This window comes from Budorcas taxicolor, chromosome 23, assembly GCF_023091745.1.
Source record: "Budorcas taxicolor isolate Tak-1 chromosome 23, Takin1.1, whole genome shotgun sequence".
Lineage (NCBI taxonomy): Eukaryota > Metazoa > Chordata > Mammalia > Artiodactyla > Bovidae > Budorcas > Budorcas taxicolor.
In genome coordinates, this window is record NC_068932.1 from 23,094,274 (window position 1) to 23,121,412 (window position 27,139).

The 27,139-nt window shown below is 41.1% G+C and overlaps 1 protein-coding gene across 2 annotated transcripts; it reads left to right on the forward strand.

Annotated features, from left to right (window-relative positions):
• The first annotated feature begins 4,997 nt into the window (after positions 1–4,997).
• Positions 4,998–26,282, forward strand: AS3MT (arsenite methyltransferase). Of its 2 annotated transcripts, XM_052661015.1 has the most exons (12): positions 4,998–5,042; positions 5,237–5,277; positions 5,535–5,662; positions 6,574–6,724; positions 7,230–7,366; positions 8,065–8,134; positions 10,734–10,815; positions 12,105–12,236; positions 12,565–12,707; positions 14,794–14,928; positions 21,660–21,797; positions 26,251–26,282. In XM_052661015.1, coding segments are annotated over exons 1-11 (1,125 nt in total). In that variant the 5' UTR covers positions 4,998–5,041; the 3' UTR covers positions 21,765–21,797; positions 26,251–26,282. The 2 variants fall into 2 exon arrangements, with proteins under 2 accessions (XP_052516975.1, XP_052516974.1); XM_052661014.1 differs by lacking the exon at positions 26,251–26,282 and having other exon boundaries at positions 21,660–22,073.
• The last annotated feature ends 857 nt before the right edge of the window (positions 26,283–27,139 follow it).

A 27,139-nucleotide genomic window follows, 5' to 3' on the forward strand; every position in this document is an offset into this window, starting at 1 on the left:
AAACCCTAGTTTTTTGTTGTTGTTCAGTCACTCAGTCATGTTGGACTCTTTGTGACCCCATGGACTTCAGCACACCAGGTTTCCCTGTCCTTCACCATCTCCCAGAGCTTGCTCAAACTCATGTCCATTGAGTCAGTGATGCCATGCAACCATCTCTGACTCTGTCATCCCCTTCTTCTCCTGCCTTCAATCTTTCTCAGCATCACAGTCTTTTCTAATGAATCAGCTCTTTGCATCAGGTGGCCAAAGTATTGGAGCTTCAGCATCAGTCCTTCTAGTGAATATTCAGGATTGATTTCCTTTAGGATTGACTGGTTTGATCTCCTTGCAGTCCAAGGCACTCTTAAGAGTCTTCTCCAACAAAGAACATAATGCCAAAATACATGAAAGAAAAGTAGGCAAATATGAGAATAGGCAGAAATATATACATAATTTAATAGCTTGTTTCTTATAGAAATAGACAGGTTATGTAGAATTAAATGGCGATCAACCATATGGAGACAAGATATTTCTTTAAAATAACATCTGGGTTATAGAGGATATGTTGGAGGATAATTTCAAAATAATGAAAATTCAAATTTTATGCAAGTGAATTTATGTGGTGACAACCCAGCAGTACTATAAAAGAAAAAAGTCATATTTTAAAGTCATACCGACTCAATGGACATGAGTTTGAACAAATTCCGGGAGAAAGTGAAGGACAGGGAAGGCCTCTATATTAGGGATAAAGTAGAAATAAATGTCCCCCCCCCCCCCCGCCCCGCAACCCAAGGGGTTTGTGATTAGAATTTAGAAAGAGAGCAAAAGAAATCAAAATAGAATAAGAAAACCAAGCATGTGTTACAAAAGTTAGAAAAATATATGAAACCATTAATTAGTTCTTACAGATTAAACTGGTTAAATGTCAGCTCAATCATAAAAGTATAAATTAGTAAATTTGTAATTGAACAGGAGATATATAAGTCAATTAGATTTGAAAAGAATTATCCGTTTGATTCTGTATAGACTAAGGTATGGGTTTTCCAGTAGTCATGTGTGGATGTGAGTGTTGGACCATAAAGAAGGCTGAGCACCAAAGAATTGATGCTTTCTAATTGCAGTGCTGGAGAAGACTCTTGAGACGCCCTTGGACTGCAAGGAGATCTAACCAGTCAATCCTAAAGGAAATCAACCCTCAGCTGAAGCTCCAGTACTTTGGCCACCTGATGCAAAAAGCTGATTCATTGGAAAAGACCCTGATGCTGGAAATGATTGAGGGCAGGAGGAAAAGGGACAAAGAGGATGAGATGGTTGGATAGCCTCACCAACTCAATGGACATGAGTTTGAGCAAACTCTGGGAGAAAGTGAAGGACAGGGAAGCCTGGTGCATTGCAGTCCATGGGGTTGCAAAGAGTCAGACACAACTTAGTGACTGAACAACAACAAATCAGTTTGATGCTGAAAATTCAATTATTAGTATCAAAATGTCTGGTTCATTAGAAAGACATAGTATTATAAAACCAACATTTAAAAAAGAGTATGTCCCATCTGGTTATGAGAAATAATCCATAACTTGTCAAAAATAACCAGTTAAAATGACATCTGTTTGTAATGGCTATCCTGAGACTTTTCCAGAGTATCAAAGAACAAATCATTTCCGTATGCTCCCAAAGTATAGAAAATGATAGCAAGATACCCAGTTCCTTTGCTGAAGTAAATGTAATTTTCATAAAAAAAATAAATTGAGATAACATATAGGTATTTAGGAGATACTTATTTATGAATATAGATGCAAAAATCCTAATAAAATCTCTGAAAAATCAAATAGAGAAATATTTAGAAGAGTTGCCAAAATAATTCCAGAATTACAAAGTTGATATAACAGCTGCAAAATACATTAGATTACTAGGAAACAATAAAAATTATACATCACTGTAATAAGCACCAAAAGAGGGTTAGAAAAAATTCAACTTCTATTTCTAATTAAAACTTAAAAAAACTCTCTAAAAGTATGTTTTAGAGGAAAGTATCATAGGACTCCAGAATATTATAGCTGTATGGGGCCTCACAAGTGATTAAATTCTGGCCCCATGTTTAACAGATGAAAACACATAGGCAGGGAGATGAAGTGACTTATCCAAAGTCTCTGAGCTTGGTAGTCTTGACTGCTAGTCTAGCTTGCTAATATCTGTTACTTTTCTTTTAAATTGAGACAAGGGTATGTGTGTGTGCTCAATAGTGGCTCTTTGTGGCTCCATTGACTGTAGCCCCCCAGACTCCTTTGTCCATGGAATTTTCCAGCAAGAATACTGGAGTGGGTTGCTGTTTCCTCCTCCAGGGGATCTTCTCGATCTGGGGATTGAACCCATGTTTCTTGTATCTCCTGCACTGGCAGGTGGATTCTTTACCACTGCACCACCTGGGAAGCCCCAGAAACAAGGATGCTTCCTGTCTTTTCTAGTATTTAGCATCATACAAAGGAAAGATTTTTGAAACTGAATCGTAACCCATTTACCCCTGCTGCTTCATCTCTGGTAGGTAAACAGCCAGTTGGTATTTCTATTAATAGCTTCTGTTTAACTGCTCCTAATGTTTGGAGAATCTTTTACTTGGGGGTGCTGGCCATTTTGGAAGCTCTACTTGAAAGATGGCTCTGTGTATTGAACCAAAATCTGCCTTTCTGGACCATGCTGGAATTGTCAGAACAATAACTTACAAGGTTAGATGTGTGGAGTTCTACACAAGGCCGTCCTTGGAGGTAAAGAAAGAAAACGTGAAAATATCTGTATATGTTTATGTTTTATTTTTAAAAGAGAAAATTAGGGACTTTCCTGGTGGTCCAGTGGCTAGGGCTCTGTGCTCCCAGTGTCGGGGGCCTGGGTTCGATCCCTGGTCAGGGAGCTGGATCCCACATGTAGCAACTGAAAGGGTCCTGCACAGCACAAGAAGGAGCCACATGCTGCAACTGGGATCCAGCTCGGCCAAATAAATAAATAAGTATTTAAAAAGAAAATCAGCTTTTGCTAATATTTTCAATATGGCTTGATTTGAAAGCACGTGTACCATTCAGCAGGAGTGATGGCGGCAGTGGTGGTGGTGGTGTAGTCACTGTCATGTCCGACTCTTACGGCCCCATGGACTGTAGCCTGCCAGGCTCCTCTGTCCACGGCATTCTCTAGGTAAGAATACTGGAGTGGGCTGCTATTTCCTTCTCCAAGGAGTGATACTAAAAACAAAAAAAAAAAACCTGTGACTGAGGCCCTGACCAATCAGGATGAGTGATATTCACAAGCCATCTGGTCCAAAACCAGCCCTGCACACTAGATACTTGAGGGAAAACTGGGAATAACACAGTGTAAGTTGATGGTGGTTTGTTTAATTGTAGCATATCTGTGTGTGGTTAAGTGGATTTAAGCCTTATCAAATGGTTCTTGTGAATAACCGCAAATTGAAGATAACATAATAAAACAAGCACAAATGAACAAGTAGAAAATGATAAATTTCTTTCCTTAACCTCCCACTCATCTGTCCTTTCAAGATAAAGTTACCATTTTAACAATGAGTGAGAAAGTGACTACTTTTCTAAACGAACTAATTTTAAATGGAGAGTTCAGTTTAGTCTCTCAGTCGTATCTGACTCTGTGAACCCATAGACTGCAGCACCCAGGCTTCCCTGTCCATCACCAACTCCCGGAGCCTGCTCAAACTCATGTCCATCGAGTCGGTGATGCCATCCAACCATCTCATCCTCTGTCGTCCCCTTCTCCTCCTGCCTTCAATCTTTCCCAGTATCAGGGTCTTTTCAAATGAGTCAGCTCTTTGCATCCGGTGGCCAAAGTATTGGAGTTTCAGCTTCAGCATCAGTCCTTCCAGTGAATATTCAGGGTTGATTTCCTTTAGGATTGACTGGTTTGATCTCCTTGCAGTCCAAGGACTTGCAGTCCAATATTCAGGAGTGTTTTCACCATTAAATGATTGCCAAAAACCAGGTATCTATAAAAATTTAATTTAAAAAAAACTTATTTTTACATACTTAATAGTTAGAAATATTCTGGCCTAGAAGAATATTCCAACAAGGGTCATTTCCATGGGTTTAGTTTGTTAAAAATACAAAAATACAACTTCCTCTTAATATTTAAAAACTAACTGACATCTGGGAAAATTGTTATTATCAGATGGGATTGAAAAGTAAGTAAAATTTGGTAAATTTTCTGTTCAGATATCCTTTTAATTGAAACCCCATATCTCCTTACTATCCTAATGAATAGGAATTCTTGTTGTTACCACAAAATAAAATGTATTAGTGGAGGAAAAACTAAATTAAAAAAAATTTCTGCAAGATGAGATGACAATACCTAGAAAACAAGTGAACTGACCAAAAAATACTAGAGGTTAAAAATGAACCTAGCAAAGTTGCTTCCCTACATACCATTCAGTGTAGACTGTGAACAACTACATAATGTATGAGTCTATCGCTGTGACATTCTGGGAAAGTTGGGAGAACAGATCGATGGTGGTTTAGAAGCTGGAGGTGGAGAGATTTACTATACAAAGAGGAACTTCACCCAAAGAAACTTTTGGGTGAGAGAGTCTCGATTATAGTGATGTGTACCTTGTTAGAAGTCACAAAACTGCACTTTATTAAAAAAGGTGAATTTTACTGAATGTAAATTATATCTCAATACACTTGACTTTAAAAACTAGATTGAGAAAAGGTGATTTCATTCCCTAAAGAGGCAAAAATCAATGTATGTATGGATGTTAATATGAGCGTTATAAAATGAAAATTACAGTCGATCAATAAAGGAAGATACTAATTAACAGTAATAGCCTTTTCCTGGTTGGAAAGACCGAAAGCCAAGCTGACATTAGGCCCAGTAGGGCCAGAGCAGCTCATGGGGACACGTGGTCCCTCCTACCACACAGGTGGGTGCCTGCCCCGGGGGCGGGGGCGGGGGCGGGGAATCAGGCCTGCTTGTCTGGGGGTGGGGCCTCGGGAGCGCTGGGCTTTGAGAGAGGTCTGCGGGTACTCAAGTCCTGGAGTCCGGAGACGGTGGAGATAGTGAGTATGGTCCTTCTCCTCTCCGCCCGCCCCTAGAGCAGGCCCTGTGCCCGAAACTCTGCTCCCTCCACCTCCCACTGTCGCCACCACCAGGGAGCTCCGGCTCTAGGCCACCCCTCTGCCCCGGGGCTCCCCCACCTCCACGCTGGGCTCAGCGCCCTGGCTTTTCAGCTGCCTTTTCTCCCTTCCGGCAGTGGCGACCCCGCGCAACGCTGAGATCCGGAAGGACGTGCAGGTGCCAGCAGTAGGGCCAGTGGTTGCGGTGGAGCATCGGCTGAGTGGGGACTTTAGGCCTTTGGAAGCCCGGCCTGGCCCGCCAGGATTCCTGGGGTGGGGGCAGGGCCACTTCCGGGCTTGGAGCTTTACAGGGAGCAAAGGCCGGCCAGGCCTCAGTGGGTTGGAGTGGGGTTGGTGGGGTGCAGGGGGCCTTACCCCAATGGACACCAGCTCTTCTTTCCCCACCCCTCACCCCACCTTTGGCCCCTGGGTCAGACCTACTATGGGCAGGTGCTGAAGAAATCAGCAGACCTCCAGACCAATGCCTGTGTCACTGCAGTGAGGCCGGTCCCCCAGCATATCCGGGAAGCCCTGCAGAATGTACACGAGGAAGTATCCTTGAGGTAAAGTGCTCTGTGCTGCCTCCATGAAGACCCCAGACAGCAGCTTTCTCAGAAGACAGTGATGCCAGGTCACTAGAGTTAACCCGCCTCCTCCAGTCCATAGGGCTTGCCTTGTGTGTCATAAAATCGGTAAAGCACCCACTGATTATCTTACTGCTCTGTTGAAGAACATCCAGTGACACCCCCTCACCTCCCAGCTCCAAACACCGCCCCCCGACCCCCCCAATGCAGAACCCTTTACTCACAGGATACATTCACACTCCTTTGACCTGACATTCCAACCTGTTCAGTTTGGCCCTACCTTCCTAACCAGTCTTGGCTCCCTCTGATGCCCTGGACTACTCTAGGCTGACCTTTCCTTTCCTCTTACCATCAATGTAGCCAAGATGATTTCTGCCTGTGCGGCATGCTGTTATCACTCTGGAATGCTTTCTGAATCCCACCTGTCCAACACCTCCCTGATGTCCTACCTACTTTGTGAAGCTGTTTTCAGTCCTTGAGCACTGCTTCCCCAGACCACACTGTTTTTCAGTAAATCATAGAAAATGTTTTCTGTGTTTGTGTTTTACCTCCCTCATTAAATACACTTGTCTTACCTTTCTTCTTCAGTAATGAGTTTGTCCTGGACCTGCATTAGATGCTCAGTTAGTGCCTAACAAATATTTTACTTGGTTTATTTGTTACTACCTGGAACAGTGCCCATCAGTTCAGTGGTAACAAAGCAGTGATAGTCAGCCTTCATGGAGCTTCCAGTACATTGGGGAAGACTAAACACCAAAAGAGAAACTGAATGAGTGATGGAAGGAAAGGAGGGAGGGAAGGAGGAAGGATTTATAAGATTTAGTGGTTCCATGTCTTCTAGTTTCTAGATGGAAAATAATAGACACATGCATATATTTTCTATTTTCCAGGTATTATGGCTGTGGTCTGGTCATCCCTGAGTGTGTGGAAAACTGCTGGATTTTGGACCTGGGTAGTGGCAGTGGCAGAGATTGCTATGCTCTTAGTCAGCTGGTTGGTGAGAAGGGACATGTCACTGGAATAGACATGACAGAAGGTCAGGTGAGGCAGTTTCAGGGATAAGGAGGAACAAATTCTGAAAAGCAGTCTTTTAGAGATGAAGTTGTTTCCTTGTTACGTGTCAAGGATAATTTAAGAAAGATGCTAAATGCAATGCTCATTTCTGCCATTATTGCTTCCTGACTCAGAAGCTGAGAACTTTGAGGTTTAGGGGCCTCTCTGGGAGAAGGGAGTCAGAGGTTTGATCTGATATATGAGTCTCATGATGTCTGAATGGAGTTTGATCTTTTCCTTCTTTCTACCATTTATCCTGAAGGATTTTCTTGAATGAAGAGTTTATTCAAATAAAACCCATGTATCAAACAGGGGGTTTATGCTTCATTGAATTGTCCTATGTTGTAGTAAATTTTCCTTGCCCAGATGAACCTTGTTTACTTACCTAAAATAGTCTGGGGGGAGTATATTCCATTAGTAATAGGAAATTTTAGGAAAATATTAGTGCATTCAAAAATGTTGATTATCAAATCTATTTTTTTCCTTCCTGTAGGTGGAAGTAGCTAACAAGTACATTGAATATCACATGGAAAAATATGGGTTCCAGGCACCCAATGTGACTTTTATTCATGGCTACATAGAAAAGTTGGAAGAGGCTGGAATCAAGAATGAGAGTTATGATATTGTTATGTAGGTCTGCATCCTTACTGTTGTGAATATAGCCCATTTATGATTGAACACACAAACATCACCACTTTTTGTTGAATGGATTCTCATTTAGGGGCTTAAAGTAAACTTATGCTGGCTTAACAAAAGGATGGAGCTAGCCTGAAGCACGTGTAGTCCACTAGCCACCTAACATACTAACCTAAGAGAGAACAGATTTTAAGCTGAACTGTGGTTTATGAATGCGCCCAAAAGACCAGCAAGACTCCTGAGTCTGCTTGTATAATATACATTGATCTGTTATTTTTAGTATGATTTTCATTGCAAATGATAACATTCTGTGCTTGTTTTTCCTCCGAGTTGTCAAATCATGCCCAAGTGACAGCCTTAATAAAGCTGCCTCTGAGGAACTCAACCTATTTACATGTGGTGTAAGAAATGCCTTGTACAGTAGGCGTCTGGTCCCAGATCATTTTATTGAATGGCCACCATCATGCCTCAGAATATTTTCTGCACACTCAAACTTGCTAACAGTTTATTGAGATTCTAAACACTCTATCTCCCTTATCTTGGGACAAAGTTGAGTGTGGGAAAGAGGAGGGAGGTGGGAAAAATGGTATAGCTTTGAGAAAATGGTGGGAACCACCTTTAGGGACTAAAAGGATTTGAGGGTGTCTTAGTGGTCTGAAGGTGTGCTTGACATTCTCTCTGTTCTTTCTTAGCTCCAATTGTGTCATTAACCTTGTACCTGATAAACAGCAAGTGCTGCAGGAGGTATATCGAGTGTTAAAGGTGAGAAGAGGGAGACAGGCTGTCTTTGAACATCAGTGAGAACACGTGGAATCTGTCCTGTCCTTGTCCCCTTGAGCTGAGAGCTCCAACTCTTAATTTATCCATTAAATTAGAAAGAGTGGCAGAAACAGGGGGTGACTAGAATACCTGAGATATGAATTTGTTTCCCTCTCAGGTTGCAAAAGGTGATAAATCTGAGAGTCACGATTGTGATTGAATATGTTAAAATTTGCTTTTTTGACTGTTTTTCCTCCTCCTTGCTGCTGTAGAGGAGCCTAGAATAGCATCTGCAGAGCTGCGGGACCCTTTGGACTGACTCCTACGGTTATTTTGAATGTGCTCTCCTAGCATGGACAGTGTTTCTCAGTGCTCCTTATTTTGTACCCATCAGTATTCCATTCTCCTTGGGAAGTTACAGAAGGTGAATCTTTTACACTAACTACTCTCTTAAAGGGAAACTTGCAGGCCCTCCACACCCTCTGTATGTATCATGAGATGTATCTCTTCATGATAGAAGATTCTGAGATTCTTGGTTTATATTACTGTTGCAGAGATCAAGGGCTTTTGTTTGCAATTGAGGAGACCCAGGTTTAAATGATCTCTGGGTTGGGAGGATCCCCTGGAAAAGGGAATGGATACCCAATTCAGTATTCTTGCCTGGAGAATTCCATAGACGGAGGAGTCTGGCAGGCTACAGTCCATGGGGTTGAAAAGAGTTGGACACTATGCAGAAATGATTTAACAGTGTCTTAATTAGCATGCCATTATATAGACCAGTTCATTACTTTCACCAGGGTGTACTTGTAGAAGGTAGAGACATTACTGTAGAATCTAGACCTCCATTCTCTTGAAATTAGCTAAATAAAATCTTAAAATTCCTGACAACTCATATGCCTGAAATTTTAAGGACGTTTTAAAAAGGTAATGTGTTATTACAAAAATAAATAACAGTGTTGCAAAAGTTATATAATTTTTAAGGAAGGAGACGTAATGAGTACCGTTTACTTCTGTTCTGTGAAAGCCTGGTCTGCTTTGCTTCAGATTGATTAAGTTTGTAAAGTTATTTTATTAGCTATTGGCTGACCAGTCCCAAAGAAAGGCAATACCAAAGAATGCTCAAACTACTGCACAATTGCACTCATCTCACACGCTAGTAAAGTAATGCTCAAAATTATCCAAGCCAGGCTTCAGCAACATGTGAACTGTGAACTTCCAGATGTTCAAGCTGGTTTTAGAAAAGGCAGAGGAACCAGAGATCAAATTGCCAGCATCTGCTGGATCATGGAAAAAACAGGAGAGTTCCAGAAAAACATCTATTTCTGCTTTATTGACTATGCCAAAGCCTTTGACTGTGTAGATCACAATAAACTGGAAAATTCTTCAAGAGATGGGAATACCAGATCACCTGACCTGCCCCTTGAGAAACCTATATACAGGTCAGGAAGCAACAGTTAGAACTGGACATGGAACAACAGACTGGCTCCAAATAGGAAAAGGAGTACGTCAAGGCTGTATATTGTCACCCTGCTTATTTAACTTCTATGCAGAGTACATCATGAGAAATGCTGGACTGGAAGAAGCACAAGCTGGAATCAAGATTGCTGGGAGAAATATCAATAACCTCAGATATGCAGATGACACCACCCTTATGGCAGAAAGTAAGAGGAACTAAAAAGCCTCTTGATGAAAGTGAAAGAAGAGAGTAAAAAAGTTGGCTTAAAGCTCAACTTTCAGAAAACAAAGACCATGGCATCTGGTCCCATCACTTCATGGGAAATAGATGGGGAAACAGTGGAAACAGTGTCAGACTTTATTTTTTTGGGCTCCAAAATCACTGCAGATGGTGATTGCAGCCATGAAATTAAAAGACACTTACTCCTTGGAAGAAAAGTTATGACCAACCTAGACAGCATATTGAAAAGCAGAGACATTACTTTGCCAACAAAGGTCCGTCTAGTCAAGGCTATGGTTTTTCCAGTGGTCATGTATGGTTGTGAGAGTTGGACTGTGAAGAAAGCTGAGTGCCAAAGAATTGATGGTTTTGAACTGTGGTGTTGGAGAAGACTCTTGAGAATCCCATAGACTGCAAGGAGGTCCAACCAGTCCATCCTAAAGGAGATCAGTCCTGGGTGTTCCTTGGAAGGACTGATGCTAAAGCTGAAACTCCAATACTTTGGCCACCTCATGCGAAGAGTTGACTCATTGGAAAAGACCCTGATGCTGGGAGGGATAGGGGGCAGGAGGAGAAGGGGATGACAGAGGATGAAATGGTTGGATGGCATCACTGACTCAGTGGACATGAATTTGGGTGAACTCCGGGAGTTGGTGATGGACAGGGAGGCCTGGTGTGCTGCGATTCATGGGGTCACAAAGAGTCGGACAGGACTGAGCTACTGAACTGACTGAGGCACTGAAAAAAATTCTTGGCAGTTGGCTATTGACTAACTAGAGAGGGAGCAAGTAGTTGTTTGTTCAAAAAGGGTCAACTCAGGAACTTCTGTTGTTTTTTTAAAACTTGATTTTATCCCCTCATGCCTTTCTTTGCTATCAGGGACTAATGTAATCTTTAACCTTGTTTGGATTAATTCTGCTGTTTCAGCATGGTGGGGAGCTGTATTTCAGTGACGTCTATGCTAGCCTTGAATTGCCCGAAGAAATCAGGACACACAAAGTTTTATGGGGTAGGTATTTGTGTTTTGTTTTGTTTTGAGGCAGATACTCGTTCAAGTACAGCATTCCATCCTGCTGATGTCCAGGGTGAGGCTTTGTGATGTGGGAACACATGGCATTAGGTAGCAGGCTTAGGTTCTTTTCATCCTCTGACACTCAACTCTGATAAGACCTTGGGCAATTTAATTACTCTCTTTGACTCATGACTTCCTAACTGTTAAATGTAGGTAATAATTCAGTCTGCCTCATAGGGCTGCCATGAAGATTAAATGGGATAATGTGTGTGAAAAATTCTTTTAAAAGCTCTAGTGTGGAAATGACGCCAGTTGCTCCAGAGATGGTGTGTCCTTAATTCCCTGTATTTTCATCATTATTCTGTTGTTGATCCCTTGAGTGTTATTTTCATGGAGTTTCTGGACATTGAGGAGATAAATGGCATGTGTTTGGTCAGTCTGGCTATGAAATCAAAAGTTCTTTTAAAATAAAATTATGTTCACTTTTTTCTTATTATACAGTAAGAAATAGATATTGTTGGGACTTCCCTGGAAATCCAGTGGTTAAGACTCTGTGCTGTCAATGCAGTGGGTGCAGGGTTGATCCCCTACCAGGGAACTGAGATCCCAAAAGCTGAGTGGCGTGGCCAAAAAAAAAAGTTGGAAAATACAAAAAGAAAAAATTACTACTAAACATGTAACTCTTTAATAGTTTAGTATATACACTTTTAGGTTTGCTTTTTTCCCTGTGGGTGAGTATAAAAATATTGGGAATATACTGCATATAGACTTTAGTATTCCAATTTTGTTTAGCCTATTTCCTAAGCCTAAAATTTTAAAAAATATTTATAAGTATATCATACAATTTTACAGCTGAACCATATTTTATTTGACCATTTCTTTCTTGGTAATGATTTAGGTTGTTTCTAATTTGTTGATGTAATGAACTTGAAAACTATAAATGCCTTATGAACGTTAATAGTAATTACTGTTCTAGTAGCAGATTGTTATAAGGTTAATCTGGAACTAAGAGGCAGTTTTGTAATTTTTCTTGTATTTTTTTACTCACATAACATAGTGCTTTTCAGAACGTGACCTAATATATGCATGAATATTATGATTGATGGAACCATTAGCTGGCATATCCAGCCTTGACCTTGATTTTCTAGACCTTGGAGGACTCTCAGGTCCTTCTATTTTTCTAGGATCTGTGTTCTAAGTAATACCATAGCCTAATCAATTATACCAGAAGAATAACTTTCTAATATCTAGTTGTATTGGTTGATCTGTGATTTTTCTTTTTTTAGGTGAGTGCCTGGGTGGTGCTTTGTACTGGAAGGACCTTTCTATCCTTGCCAAAAAAATTGGGTTCTGCCCTCCACGTTTGGTCACTGCCAATTTCATTACAGTTCAAAACAAGGAGCTAGAAAACGTGATTGGTAAGAAACAGTAGCAGACACTGTTATAACTCCACCCTGAATGGTTCAGATTTGGTGATTAGCAAGTATCTCCTCAGTGAGTCTCACTGAAGGACACTGTGTCATCTGGAAATCTCCGTCTTATCTCCCCTTTAATGGCAGCTTCCCAAAGTTTGGTGTTTAATAAAGCACTTTGAAGTTATTCAGTAAATAGAGTCCTTTGCCCAGAAAGGTGATTGACGGCATGCAAAGAAGATACCATCTTTATAATATTTAAGTCTTCATCTATTGAGCAGACCAGTAACCACTGCAGTGCTGGAGACAAACCATGAGTGTATTCTGTTTTTAGGCGACTGCCGTTTTGTTTCTGCAACATTTCGCCTCTTCAAACTCCCTAAGACAGGACCAACCCAAAAATGCCAAGTTATTTACAATGGAGGAATCACAGGACACGAAAAAGAACTAATATTTGATGCAAATTTCACATTTAAGGTAACTAAAGATTTCCATGACTTCCAGCATTCTTCCTCTTCTTACTTTTGCTCCACAAACCTTTTCTTAATCTTGCATTGCTTCTCACTTTTCTGGTCTTGGTATATGTGCATGTGTCTGTGTGTCTGTCTATATACACACAAACACACACACATACTTGTGGGCTTCCCTGGTGACTCAGTTGTAAGAATCTGCCTGCGATGTAGGAGGCCCAGGTTTGAGCCTTGGGTCAAGAAGATCCCCTGGAGAAGAAAATGCCACCTGACTCCAATATTCTTGCCTGGGAAATCCCATGGACTGAGGAGCCTGGCGGGCTATAGCCCATGGTGTCGAAAAAGAGTCAGACACGACTTAGTGACTAAACAACAACAAATACATATATATATATTTGCTAAACCATTGATATGTAAGCTGCAGATATCATGACATTTTACCTTTAAATATTTCAGCATGCATCTCCTAAGAACAGAATGTTCTCCTACGTAACCAAATATCATTACCTTAAGAACTTTTCTATGAGAAACGTCATTCATACATCAGAGTAATGGCATTATAAAGATGAGAAACTGTGAGAGTACTGAGCAACAATATTTCAGTTGTTTAATTATATTTCGGGTTTAAGGAATTGTTAGTGTTTAATGATGACACTGATATTTTTACTATTCTTTTTAGAGTAGGCTTTGTTTTCTCAAAACAGGTAAGTACAGGCTTTGGAACTAGATAGCTGGTTTCAAATTCTAGCTATGTTATTTATTTATTACTTGAATAAACTTGAATATGCCACCAAAATTGTTTGAGAAACTGTTTGCTCCACTGTTAAAGTAGGGATAATAATATTACTATGTGGCAGATTTTCTATAAAGATTAGCAATAATGTAGTAAAACATTGGTACTGGGAACTCAGTAAATAGAAGATACAGTCATTATTTGTTTCAAATGTGGAAGAACTTAACTGTTTCCCTACTCTGATGTTTTGGTCTAGATAGCATTTTCAGATTTCTTAAATACTCCTGGTGCCACAGAGCCATTAATGCTTTTTCACTGATATACTGCCACTTGCCTGCTCAGTAGAGTCGCAGAATCAGTAAAATCATCACTCTGGTCTAGTGGCTTTCAAAAAAAAACATTTCTAATGGCAGAATTATTTTTTATTGAGACATAGTTGGCACATAACACTATATTAACTTTAGGTATAAACATAGTGATTTAATATTTGTATATATTGCAAAATGATCATCCAGTAAGTGTATAGTTAATGTCCATTACCATACGTAATTACAAATTTTTTTTTTCTTATGATGAGAAATTTTGGGATCTTTCTCAGCTACTCTCAGATATATAAAACAGTATCATTAACTACAGTCACTATGCTATACATTACAGCCTCATGAGTTATTTATTTTATAACTGTGAGTTTGTATCTTTTGACCCCCATCAGCCAATCTGCCTACCCTCTACCTGCCCCCAGAATTTTTTTTTTTCAGCAAAAGCAGGCAGATTCTTTACCAACTGAGTTATCAGGGAAGCCCACAGTTTTATTTAAAAGACCAGTATTTAACTATGTGTAGGTCCTTGCCTTATGTAACCCCAGTATCTGAAGGGATACAAGCAGAATTTATTGAACAGGAGCAGAAATTGGACAGCTCAGAATCTCCTGTGTTAACTCCTGGTTCCCAAGGCGTGGACCCTTTATGCACCTCCCAGGCACATTGGGACTCAAGGAAACACACCATAAAAGCCATTAGTCCAAAGACCTCATTTTAGCAACAAATAAGGTGAAACTCGGAGAGCAATGGTTTTCTACATTTGCTTCTGAGCAGAAACTAGACACTGGAGCGATGAGTGTCTTTTTTTTTATGTTGCCACCAAAGGAAAACTGATAATGACACTGGTCAGTTCCATGGAGAAATAAGCGTGAAGCTACTAGCAGCAGGGTCTGAACATGAGAAAATACTATGTCAAAAGGTATAGTCTTTTATCTTGAGATACTACTCGATAGTAGTAGATAGAAGAACCCTTCAGGGTGTTTTTCTTCTATTCAGATGAAAGTGGCATCTCTAAGAATGTCTTTCATGCTTCCCTTCAGAAAGATGAAGCTGTTGAAGTAGACGAAGAAACAGTGGCTATCTTGAAGAATTCACGATTTGCCCAAGGTTTTCTGATCGGGCCAGATGGAGAGAAGTTGCCAACATGTGGAGCCTATACTGCTTTAGAAGTAAAGGTTAGCTTGGCTTTTAATTCCCTAACCTCAAACAGAGAACCATTTAAAAAATTGTTATGATCACCACAGACTGCTAAAGAAACAAATCATTATTCTTTTAGGTCGCCATCATAACGTATTTCTAGGATTTTTGTACCTATAAAATGATCTAACTTCATAACTTCATTTTTCCAGTGCTGACTTGGTACTTCCATCAGTGGACTTAAAGCATCCATGAACCCCTTAAAAGTGTATGTGTATTTTCTTGGGAAAGAGTCTGTTACTTTCATCAGGTTTCCAAAGAGGTACAGATACAAAAAAGATTTAAGAGCTACCTTGGGGAAAATTCTGCAAAGTATACATATATACATACACCTTTTAATGTGGACTTCTGTGGTGGCTCAGCGGTAAAGAATCCACTGCCCATGCAGGAGATATAAGAGACGTGGGTTCTATCCCTGGGTCAGGAAGATCCCCTGGAGAAGGAAATGGCAACCCACTCCAGTATTCTTGCCTGGGGAATCCCACTGACAGAGGAGCCTGGAGGGCTACAGTCCATGAGGTCACAAGGAATTGGACACAACTTAGTGACAAAACAGCAACAACAGACCTTTTTATATGAATAGTCAGAAAGATGGTACCAGCCTACATGCCTACCTGCAATGTATGAGAATACCTTTCCCCTGTATTCTTACTAATATGGTTATTACTTTTTTTAAAAAAGATGATGGTTGGATGGCATCATCGACTCAGTGGACATGAGTTTGAGCAAACTCCAGGAGATAGTGAAGGACAGGGAAGCCTGGCGTGCTACAGTTCATGAGATCACAAGGAGTCAGACATGACTGAGTGACTGAACAACAACTTAAAAAAAAAATCTTTGTTTACTCTGATAAGCAGAATAGAATTTGTTTATTTTACGTACATTGAACTTTTTGGTTATGTTTATTGACCTTTTACATTTCATCTATTGTGAACTTCCTATGTAATCTAAGACTTTGTTTATTATTATGTTGCAAATTTTTCTCATTTATCTTTTCATTTGCTTTTTTTTGTTGTTGTGCCACATGGAACGTTGGACCTTCGTTCCCTGGGCAGAGATTGAACCCATGACCCTTGCAGTGGAAGCATAAGAGTCTTAACCACAGGGGAATTCCCCTTTTTATTTGCTTTTTCTCCTGAATAGATGTTTTCAGTTTTTATGCAGTCATTTCCTTTATGGTATCTGGCTCTGGTGTTACCATTAGAAAGATCTGCTCTGTGTGAGCATTATAAATTAACTTGTTTTCTTTTAGTGCTTTTTAAAACTTGAGGTAAAATTTGCATAACATAAAATTCACTATTTTAACCATTTTTTAAAACCATTTTAATCTGTACAGTTTAGTAGCTTTTAGTCTGTTTATAATGTTGTGCAACCATTACCACTGTCTAGTGCCAGAAAGCTTTCATCATTCCCCAAATAAATCCTATTCCCATTAAGCGCTAATCCCCAGTCCTCCCCTCCCCCATCCCTGGCAGTAACTAATCTGTTTTCTTGTCTCTGGATTTGCTTTTTCTGGATATTTCGTATAAGTGCAATCATACAATACTTTGTGACCTTCTCTGTCTGGCTTCTTTTACTTAATGTAATGTTTTCAGGGTTTATTCAAATAGCAGTATTTGATTCCTTTTCATAGCTGAGTAATAGTTCCTTATACGGCTATACCACAGTTTTTTCTTTCTAGTCCACTCATCACTTGAGAGACGTTTAGGTTGCTTCCACTTTGTGGCTATTGTAATGTTGCTGTGACTACGCATGTTTATGTGCCTCATATACTTGGGTGAGTGGTTGTTTTGAATCCTTTTGGGTCTGTATCTAGGAGTGGAATTGTTGGGTCATATGGTAATTCTCCATTGAACTTTTTGAAGTCACCAAACTGTGTCCTTCAGTGGCTACGCCATTTTACAATCCTACCAGCAGTGTGCAAGAGTTCCCATTTCTCTGCATCCTTGCCAACGGTTGTTATTTTCTGTTTTGATTGTAGCCATCTTCGTTAGTGTGAAGTATTTGAGCCAGTAGTCCAACATATTCTCAAATGAATATTTTCTCAAATATCTTAGATTCTTATTTTAAAATTACTCTAGTAACTGAAATATTGGTGTAGCATTTTTAAAAGCATTTTATCACAAGTTATCTCCAGTCACCTCTCACAACCTCCCTATGAAGAAGGTGGATAGAGAGTGATAACAGATAGTGGCATCTTTCTCTTATTTATTTTTACCTTTCCCCCATTCATGCTCTCATAATTATTAATCCATTTGTTAATTTATAATATTCTATTATTTAGAACAGGCTTAGTGATGGATTTCGAGTCTTTTGTCTGACAGAACTTCTAACCTGCACCAAAGTCCTGCCGAGCAAAATAAGCTACTGCTCTTTCTGCGGCAGGATGGTGGGGTGTATGTACATGATAGACCAAGTACACATCTCGTCTCTGCCGCCTATGTGTAATCTTGGATTCCTTACCTAAGCTTCTCAAACCCTCGGTTTCCTTATGTTTAATGGCAAGATAATAATCCCTTTTCTCCTCAGATTGTAAAAGTCAAATGGAATGATTCATGTAAATGTTAGGGAATGCCTGGCAAGTAATAACATACTCAAGAAACAGAGGTGGTTATGGTTATGGATTTGTATTTGCTAAGATTCTTGGTCCAACTAAAGACTAAGATCCAACCAGTCCATCCTAAAGGAGATCAGTCCTGGGTGTTCATTGGAAGGTCTGATGTTGAAGCTGAAACTCCAGTACTTTGGTCACCTGATGCGAAGAGCTGACTCACTGGAAAAGACCCTGATGCTGCAAAAGATTGAGGGCAGGAGGAGAAGGGGACAACGGAGGATGAGATGGTTGGATGGCATCACCGACTCAATGGACATGGGTTTGGGTGGACTCTGGGAGTTGTTAATGGACAGGGAGGCCTGGTGTGCTGCAGTTCTTGGGGTTGCAAAGAGTCGGACACGACTGAGCGACTGAACTGAAGTGAACTGAACTGAAGATTCTGGGTATCTTGGAACTGTGTTCTATGTGTTTGAATTCTGACCCTCTTTGCAGGATTCTTTCATCATTCTTTCATGTACCCTTTCTCCTGGCTCAGAATTTCTATAATCTTCAAAAGTTTCACTTTTCTGCTCTTTATATTTTGTAGAAATTTTAGATACATGGGGCAAAAACATTGATATACAAGTAACTCTTGTGCCTTTTCCTCCACCTTTTGTTACCTTGCAGTCTTTTTTTTTCCTTTCCGCAGTGCTTCTGGGATCTTAGTTCCTGAACCAGACATTGAACCCTGGGCTCCAGCAGTAAGCACCGAGTCCTGACTGCTGGACTGCCAGGGAATTCCCAGGCAGTCTTTTTTTATTTGGCCACGCTGGGTCTATGTTGCTCTGCACCGGCTTTCTCTAGTTGCGGTGAGGGGGGCTACTCTTTGGTTTGGTGCGTGGTCTTCTCATGTGGGCTCAGGAGTTGTGGCGCATGGGCATAGCTGCTCCAAGGCATGTGGGATCTTCCTGGATCAGGGATCAAACCCATGGCCCTGCAGTGGCAGGTGGATGCTTATCCACCAGGGAAGTCCCCAAGCAGTGAAGCTTATTAGGGAATTCCCTGGTGGCATAATCTGAGCTAAGTGTAGAAGCCATCTCTAGAGGTAAAAAGTGATTTTATGTTTGTTTGTTTGTTTTGCTTTATTTGACTCTTGAGCACTTTGCTTTTGAGGGAAGAATAATTTTTGAGGGAAAAGTAGAGATATTTGAAGTCTGACTTCTCAGCCCATTGCGTTTCATGAATGTGTTCCTGGTCTTTTGAAATGCTTGGTCGTTCACTGATAGCAAAATCTTGCTGGTCAAAATCAGTGTTTATCTGGAAATACTTTCATCATTCTATTCTCCTTTACTTGGTTTCCTGAATCCTGGTTCTGAAGGCTGTCAGAGGATTAGTTACAAGTAAACAGAATCTTTCCCCCAGGCCACTCTGGCTGGGAAACTGTAGTTAGATGTGTTTGCTTCTGCAGGAGGTAATTTTCTGCCAGCAGAGCTCTCCAGTACCTGATGTGCAGGAGGATGCCTGACCTCTGGCAGGAATGCCAGTTTCTCCGCGTTTGGAATGGTTTATCAGAACCATCTCCCATCTCTCTCGCCTGACTTCTTTCAGCCTACGGTTGTGCCATCAGTTCCATGTTTCTGAAACGGGACTAATTGACACTGAAGGAAGATTTGAAGAATGAAGCAGCTGTGTGTCCTAGAAATACAGCCTTGGGCTTTCGGAGGAGGACATTCTTATCTTTTTTATGGAAGACCTTTGTGATAGATTCCTGAGAACCACAAGCAGGAGGCATGTAGGGAATTGCTCGTATTTCTGTCATCTTATCAGTTGGTGCAGAAGAAGAATGAAAGTGCTGCTTCTTTCTGGGACTTGACTCCATAATGACGGTTTTTGAGAGTCCTTGTTTTTCTTTTTTCTTCTCTTCCTCCTCCTTTTTTAATCCTGACAAGCAAAGTGTATTTTGCTATTTAAAAGAATTATTAAAACCCTGCAGCATCTATAGTGATGCAGATAGGATGTGTGCTGTGTCCGGTCTTGCTCTAGTTAATAGTCCTGGGAGTAATCACATGGTAATGTTGCTGTTGTTCAGTCACTGAGTTGTGTCTGACTCTCTGCCGCCCCATGGACTGCAGCATACCAGGCTTCCGTGTCTTTCACTGTCTCCCAGAGTTTGCTCAAACTCATGTCCACTGAGTCATTGATGCCATCCAGCCATCTCACCCTCTCTTGCCCCCTTCTCCTCCTGTCCTCAGTCTTTCCCAGCATCAGGGTCTTTCCCCATGAACTGGCTCTTCAAATCAAGTAGCCAAAGAATTGGAGCTTCAGCTTCAGCATCCATCCTTCCAATGAATATTCAGGGTTGACTACCTTTAGGATTGACTTGTTTGATGTTGCTGTCCTGGGAACTCTCAAGAGTCTTCTCCAGCACCACAATTTGAAAGCATCAACACTTCAGCACTCAGCCTTCTTTATGGTCCAATTCTCACATCCATACATGACTACTGGAAAAACTATAACTTGGACTGTACAGACCATTGTTGGCAAAGTGCTGCCTCTGCTTTTAAATACACTGTCTAGATTTGTCATAGCTTTTCTCCTAAGGAGCAAGCATCTTCTAATTTCATGACTGCAATCACTGTCTACAGTGATTTTGTTGTAGTCTGCTGCTGCTGCTGCTGCTAAGTCGCTTCAGTTGTGTCCAACTCTGTGCGACCCCATAGACGGCAGCCCATGAGGCTCCTCTATCCCTGGGATTGTCCAGGCAAGAATACTGGAGTGTGTTGCCATTTCCTTCTCCAATGCATGAAAGTGAAAAGTGAAAGTGAAGTCGCTCAGTCGTGTCCGACTCTTAGCGACCCCAAGGACTGCAGCCTACCAGGCTCCTCCGTCCATGGGGTTTTCCAGGCAAGAGTACTGGAGTGGGGTGCCATTGCCTTCTCCGTGTTGTAGTCTAGAGGACCTAATCTTTATCAAACAGTTAATATGTTGAAGGCACCTCATCATTTAGTCCTCATAATAATACTCCTTCTCTTCATTTTACAAATGAAGAAACGGGCTCAGAGAGATTAATTTGCTGATCCAAGGTCACACAGCTAGAAAGGAGTAAATCTGAACCTACATCTATTTCTGGAGCTGACATTCTTAACCAGTATGCTGCACTAGCTCTCCATATCTATACTTCATAGAAGCACAGTTAGTGCTGGAAAGGACTGCTTGTCAGGGTGTCCCACCTTCTAGTTCCTTCAAGTTTTGAGAGCTTTTCGGGCTGGTTGCAGACATTTGGAATTGGTACTGATATTACTTGTACATCTTTCAGTTTGCCGCTGCCGCTAAGTCGCTTCAGTAGTGTCCGACTCTGTGACCCCATGGATGGCAGCCCACCAGGCTCCCCTGTCCCTGGGATTCTCCAGGCAAGAACACTGGAGTGGGTTGCCATTTCCTTCTCCAATCTTTCTGTTTGCAGTTACAAACAAAAAACTTGTTTGTAACTTGTAGGTTGCAGTCCACCAACAAATAATAAGAGTGTAAGATCATGTTTAATGAATTCATTTTCATTAATAAGGTGGCTTGTGCATATTCTTGATGTGCAGTCTTGTGCCTGGTTTTTCTCTTGACTGTTGGGACTGCTGGTAGAAGTATCTTATTAAAAGGTGAAAGGAGGAAAAATAAAGACTGCTGTCTTATCTTTTGAAAGTTCCACTTACTCTGCCCTGAAATCTTACTGGTTGTAGTTGGCAATCTCAACATCTGAATATCAGCAATTGCTAATGAGGGCCCTGGTCTCTGGGACTTCCCTTCTTCTCTTGCACACATTTCTAGAGATTAGAGTAAGGGAAGGGAAGAAGATCCAGCATGTCAGTAGCTCAGTTCTAAAAAGGTAAGAGGCACAAACAAACGGGAATCCCATGGAATAAAGCAAAATCAACTCTTCTGGCCCAAAAGGGACCTTTCAGAAGCTTTAAATGAAGTTTACCTTGAAAATAGCGATAACTTGATTAGAAACTTCAGGAAAAGACAGCCACCTTGATAAGTGAGTCACTGATGCTGCTCCCAGACCCCACAGAACTGTACAATTGTGTCCTCCTTGTAGGAAATAAGAGTTAAGTCCAGCTGAAATGCTAGTGTCTGTCAAAACATCTTTAACTTATCCTTTCGTCCTGGTTTGTCTTTTGACAGGATGTGATCACAGATCCATTTGAGCTTGCAGGGAGGTCTGACAGTGCGGGGTCCAGAAGCTCCCCCGCTGTTGGTGGCTGCTGCAGTGTAAAGAAATGCTCCTAAAACAACAGCTGACCAGAAGACAGTGCGCAGGAGGTGAAAGAATGAGTTACACATGTCTTAACCCACCCTTTCCCATAGCCCATACCACACGAAAGAACAAGTGGCAGAAGTCCACTGATTTCTAGATAAAAATAAATTGAGTTTAAAGGTTTACATCAAAATCACCTAAAGACCCGGTAAGCCAGTTTCCTCTTACCTGATTCTGGTGCCACCTGGTGGCCAGAAATGGAACTGAGCAGCAGTCTGGAAGCTTGGCCCATGGGCAAGGAAGGCTTTAGAAAAGAGTTGGCCGAGTCTCAGGGAAAACATCTTCCTTCTGACTCGCATAGAACCTTTTCGACTTTTCACCATGTGTGCTCATTAAACAAAGCTCCTACTGAAATCATTCGAATCATGCCAAAAGATTGCCAAATCAAATTTGGTAGGAGTGCTCTTGAGATAATGGTCTTTTATGTCAGTTTTTTTCCTCCAATGTGCAATTGAATGAAGAAAAAACCCAAGTGTTCATTTTTTTGACTTCAGTTTACCCTAACATAAGACAACATGGTGACCATATGCAGTAAATCCTAACCAGATCAGGAAAACAATTTGATACTTTTTAAAAGACAAACTAGAGGTAAAAATGGTGGGTTTTCTTTTCCTTTATAAAATTCCCTAGTTAAACCTATAGGAAGGTATTAGGTTTAGTCCTAGTTTCCATAGTTAAAGAAGAAGATTGAGGGATTCTTCTCTCCTCAGTCTTCAAGGATGGTTGAAGATTTCAAGGATGGTTGCATCATTAGAAATTAAGAACCTTAAGGGAAGTTTCAAGAATCATTAGACCAATTGAAGACCAGTTTTAGTTGAAGACTTTGTTAGGGGCAGAACGTGTAAGTCATATATAAGCCAAGGCCCTGGTCATCAGGAGCTGATGGTTCAGTTTTTAAATAACAACCTTCAAGCAATGAAGAATTTTGACAAGCAAATATCAACTAGTTGCTCTGAGTTCAGTGCAGAAAGAATAAGGGGGATCATGCATGACTGAAGAGTTTTTTTGTTAGAGGTAGGAAAATTTTTAGGTCTTCTAAAACGTTGGAATGAATTTATAGGACGTGAACCCTCTTTTAATAGAGCTGTACAAAATAGAAAAACTCTCAGATTTCTGAATGGGTTCAGGTATAGACTCTGACTTACTACTACAAACTGAGGAAAGGGCTGGGGGTATACTTCAAGGGTGATGCATCTGTGTGACCTTGATACTAAACAGTGCTTTCTTGGTTGTAGAGTTCAATATCTATTCAACCATAACCTACTTCAGTGACAGTATTACTTAGAATGGTACAGCTGGGTTTAAGCCTACTTTGCTATTCATAAGGGCTGGATGGTCCTGCAACAGTAAATGATGAAAAGATATGGTGTTCTGATTATTTGGTTTATTCAGTTTAATTCAGTCACTCAGTCATGTCCGACTCTTTGCGACCCCATGAATGGCAGCACGCCAGGCCTCCCTGTCCATCGCCAACCCCCAGAGTTTGCTGAAACTCATGTCCATTGAGTCGGTGATACCATCTAACCATCTCATCCTCTGTTATCCCCTTCTCCTCCTGCCCTCAATCTTTCCCAGCGTCAGGGTCTTCTCCAATGAGTCAGCTCTCTGCATCAGGTGGCCACGACTGAGTGACTGAACAACAAAATATGATCCAGCTATCTCACTCTTAGGTATCTATTCAAGAGAAATGAAAACATATGTCCATATAGACAATTATGCAAGTATACATAGGAGTATTATTCATAATAGCCCCAAACTTAAAAGCAATACAACTGCAATCATCTAGCAAATAAATGTAGTTTATCCACACAATAGAATAAAATTTATCTTTAAAAGGAACAAGTTGCCGACACATGAACAACACGGCTGAACAAAATACTATGCTAAGCGAAAGAAGCCAGACATAGGACTACATAATATACAGTATTCAATATCCAATTTCACTGCATGGGTTTCCCCCACATACACACCAAGCTATTCTTTGACACCAGTTGTTCAGTTCAGTAGCTCAGTCATGTCCGACTCTTTGCAACACCATGAACCGCAGATGCCAGGCCTTTTTGTCCAACACCAACTCCTGGAGCCTGCCCAAACTCATGTCCATTGAGTTGGTGATGCCATCCAACCATCTCATCCTCTGTCATCCCCTTCTCCTCCTGCCCTCAATCTTTCCCAACATCAGGGTCTTTTCAAATGAATCAGCTCTTCGCATCAGGTGGCCAAAGTATCGGAGTTTCAGCTTCAACATCAAACCTTCCAGTGAACACCCAGGACTGATCTCCTTTAGAATGGACTGGTTGAACCTCCTTGTAGTCCAAGGGACTCTCAAGAGTCTTCTCCAACACCACAGTTCAAAAGCATCAATCCTTTGGCGCTCAGCTTTCTTTATAGTCCAACTCTCACATCCATACGTGACTACCAGAAACACCACAGCCTTGACGAGACAGACCTTTGTTGGTAATGTCTCTGCTTTTTAATATGCTGTCTAGGCTGGTCATAACTTTCCTCCCAAGGAGTAAGCGTCTTTTAATTTCATGGCTACAATCACCATCTGCAGTGATTTTGGAGCCCCCCCCCAAAACAAAATCAGCCAGTGTTTCCACTCTTTCCCCATCTATTTGCTGTGAAGTGATGGGACCAGGTGCCATGATCTTCGTTTTCTGAATGTTGAGCTTTAAGCCAACTTTTTCACTCTCTTCTTTCACTTTCATCAAGAGGCTTTTTAGTTCCTCTTCCACTTTCTGCCATAAGGGTGGCGTCATCTGCATATCTGAGGTTATTGATATTTCTCCCGGCAATCTTGATTCCAGCTTGTGCTTCTTCCAGCCCAGCGTTTCTCATGATGTACTCTGCATAGAAGTTAAATAAGCAGGGTGACAATATACAGCCTTGACGTACTCCTTTTCCTATTTGGAACCAGTCTGTTGTTCCATGTCCAGTTCTAACTGTTGCTGCCTGACCTGCATACAGGTTTCTCAAGAGGCAGGTCAGGTGGTCTGGTATTCCCATCTCTTTCAGAATTTTCCACAGTTTATTGTGATCCACACAGTCAATTTGGTTTATTTGGCATTTCTAAATTGAGGACAGGCTTCCGGTGGCTCAGCAGTAAAGACTCCACCTGCCAATGGAGGAGACATGGGTTTGATCCCTGGGTTGGGAAGATCCCCTGGAGAAGAAGATGGCAGCCCACTCCAGTATTCTTGCCTGGGAAATCCCACGAACAGAGGAACCTGGTGGGCTACAGTCTGTGGGGTCGCAAAAGAGTTGGATATGACTTAGCAACTAAACAACATCAACACAAATCTAGGAGGATGAAGTATTAACCTTTTGCTTGTCATTCTGAACTTCTTAGTTCCTCCGAAAGAGGTTGAGTAATGAGATTAGGCTAGAAATTCACATTATTCTTTTCAAAGAATAACATACTTTATGCATGTTAAGAATTGTATTTGATCTAGAACCTAGAAGAGATATATATTAGACAATATAAAGTTAGATGTGTTTTACCCAGAAAAATGCCATAAACAGTTATGTAAATATTAAAAAATAGATGAAACAGACAACTAGGAATATTTGACCCTTATGAGAGTGAGAGGCAGTATGGAATGATAATTAAGGGCAAAAGTTGATGCCAGATGCTTTAGTTTTTTTCCCTCTCAACCCTGCCATTTAGCATTGTGGCCTTGAGAAAATCATTTCACATCCCATGCCTTTGTTGATTTGTATGAAGTTCTTTGAGAGAGCACATGTTTAGATCCCCGTGGTTGCTGCAAGCATGTGATGTCAGGACAAGTGCTCCCGTTGCTGCCAGAACATGGTTTATGAAGCTGCCTGCAGGTCTTTTGACTGTGGGCAGCTTTACTTCCAGCGTTGTACTGTAACCATTTTCAAACATACAGAAAGGTTTAAAGAATTGTAGGGATGACCCATTTACCCACCCCCATCAAAACAAAAAAAAAGACTTGTTAACCATCTGCAATCATTCAGTACATTTTAACATTATATTTACTGACAGTAGAACCACAGAAACATTCTTCCCTCACTGAAAATCCTTTTCAAAAGATACTGGACTTAAAAATTTAAGGAGCAGATTTTTCCTTAATTGATTATTGTATCAAATACAGTATTTTCAGTCCTTCATTATCACAGAGGAGGATTTATTTAAAAATTATGGAAGCCTGCAGAGGCTTTTCCGTTTACCTACCGGGGGAGGCCCAGCCGCAGCCAGAGCTGGGCCCCTCCTCCCACTCCGCCTTGAGCCACACATAGCTTTCAAGGTCATGGCTTTGTGCCAGGACAGCAGCAGAACCCTCTCCTCCTATTGATTCTTGGCCTTTCTTTGATGGCTCCCAGGAAGCAGCCAACGTAGTGACTAGTTCTGTCCTGTTAGGTTGAGAGGTCTGTTACCTGAGTCCAGCAAGAAATGTGAACCTCCTATCCTTTTTTTTTTCTTTTTCTAAGTCAAAGAATGTTGCTTGCTGTCAGGTTCTGTAAGGATCAAGTCTTCAGCTACTTCAGTCACTGATGACAGCGCACCCTGGAAAGAGTCAAGGATGAAAAACAGGATGAAGTACTCTGTACTTTGGCAAAACAGTTCCCTTAGACAGTTACATAGATCTCAAGAAAAACTTTTATGAGCCCAGATTCTTGTATCTTCACATATATAGAAAAGCACTAAAATCATTAACTGAGATACCTGTTCCTCTGGATTAACAGTAACCTTTTACTGAGATGCATGCTTTCCTGCACCAATTCCCTAGCCAAAGTCATCTTTATACTGACTTTCCCCCCTGTCTCTTTGGAGCAGTACCCCCGGAGCTATGGAGGGGATGATTCCCAAGCTAGAGTCTTTAGTAAGACCCTGAATAAAACTCAGCTCAACTCTGCATTTTTCTTTCAGTCTACACTTTCATTTGGCCACTGAATATTAATTAAGTACCTGCTGTTTACCAGGCACCATCCCAGGCTCCGATTCCTCACACTGGAATATTATGCACCTTGGAGACCAACAGGACAAAAGCAACTAGGCATATTTTCTAAACTTTGTTGGCATCTTTCCTCACTTCTCTGATTTGCCACGTTTCTTCAACTGTATACACACCACCATTTGGATCTACACTGGGGTTCTTTTGTAGAGTCTGCCCTAAGAGTCAGCAGAGGGAGATCTCCCTAGATAGTGAACTCTTTTGTAAATTGGAAGCTGGAATTAGACAGTCCTAATAATGACCTATGACTTGAGCTTTCCTGCTTCATTCCAGTTTCTGTTTAACTGCTGATCCTGCAGTTCCCGTAAGCACAGCTCCCACTGAGGTTAGTGGGAGTGTTATATGAACGTAAATTTTGTTCTTCA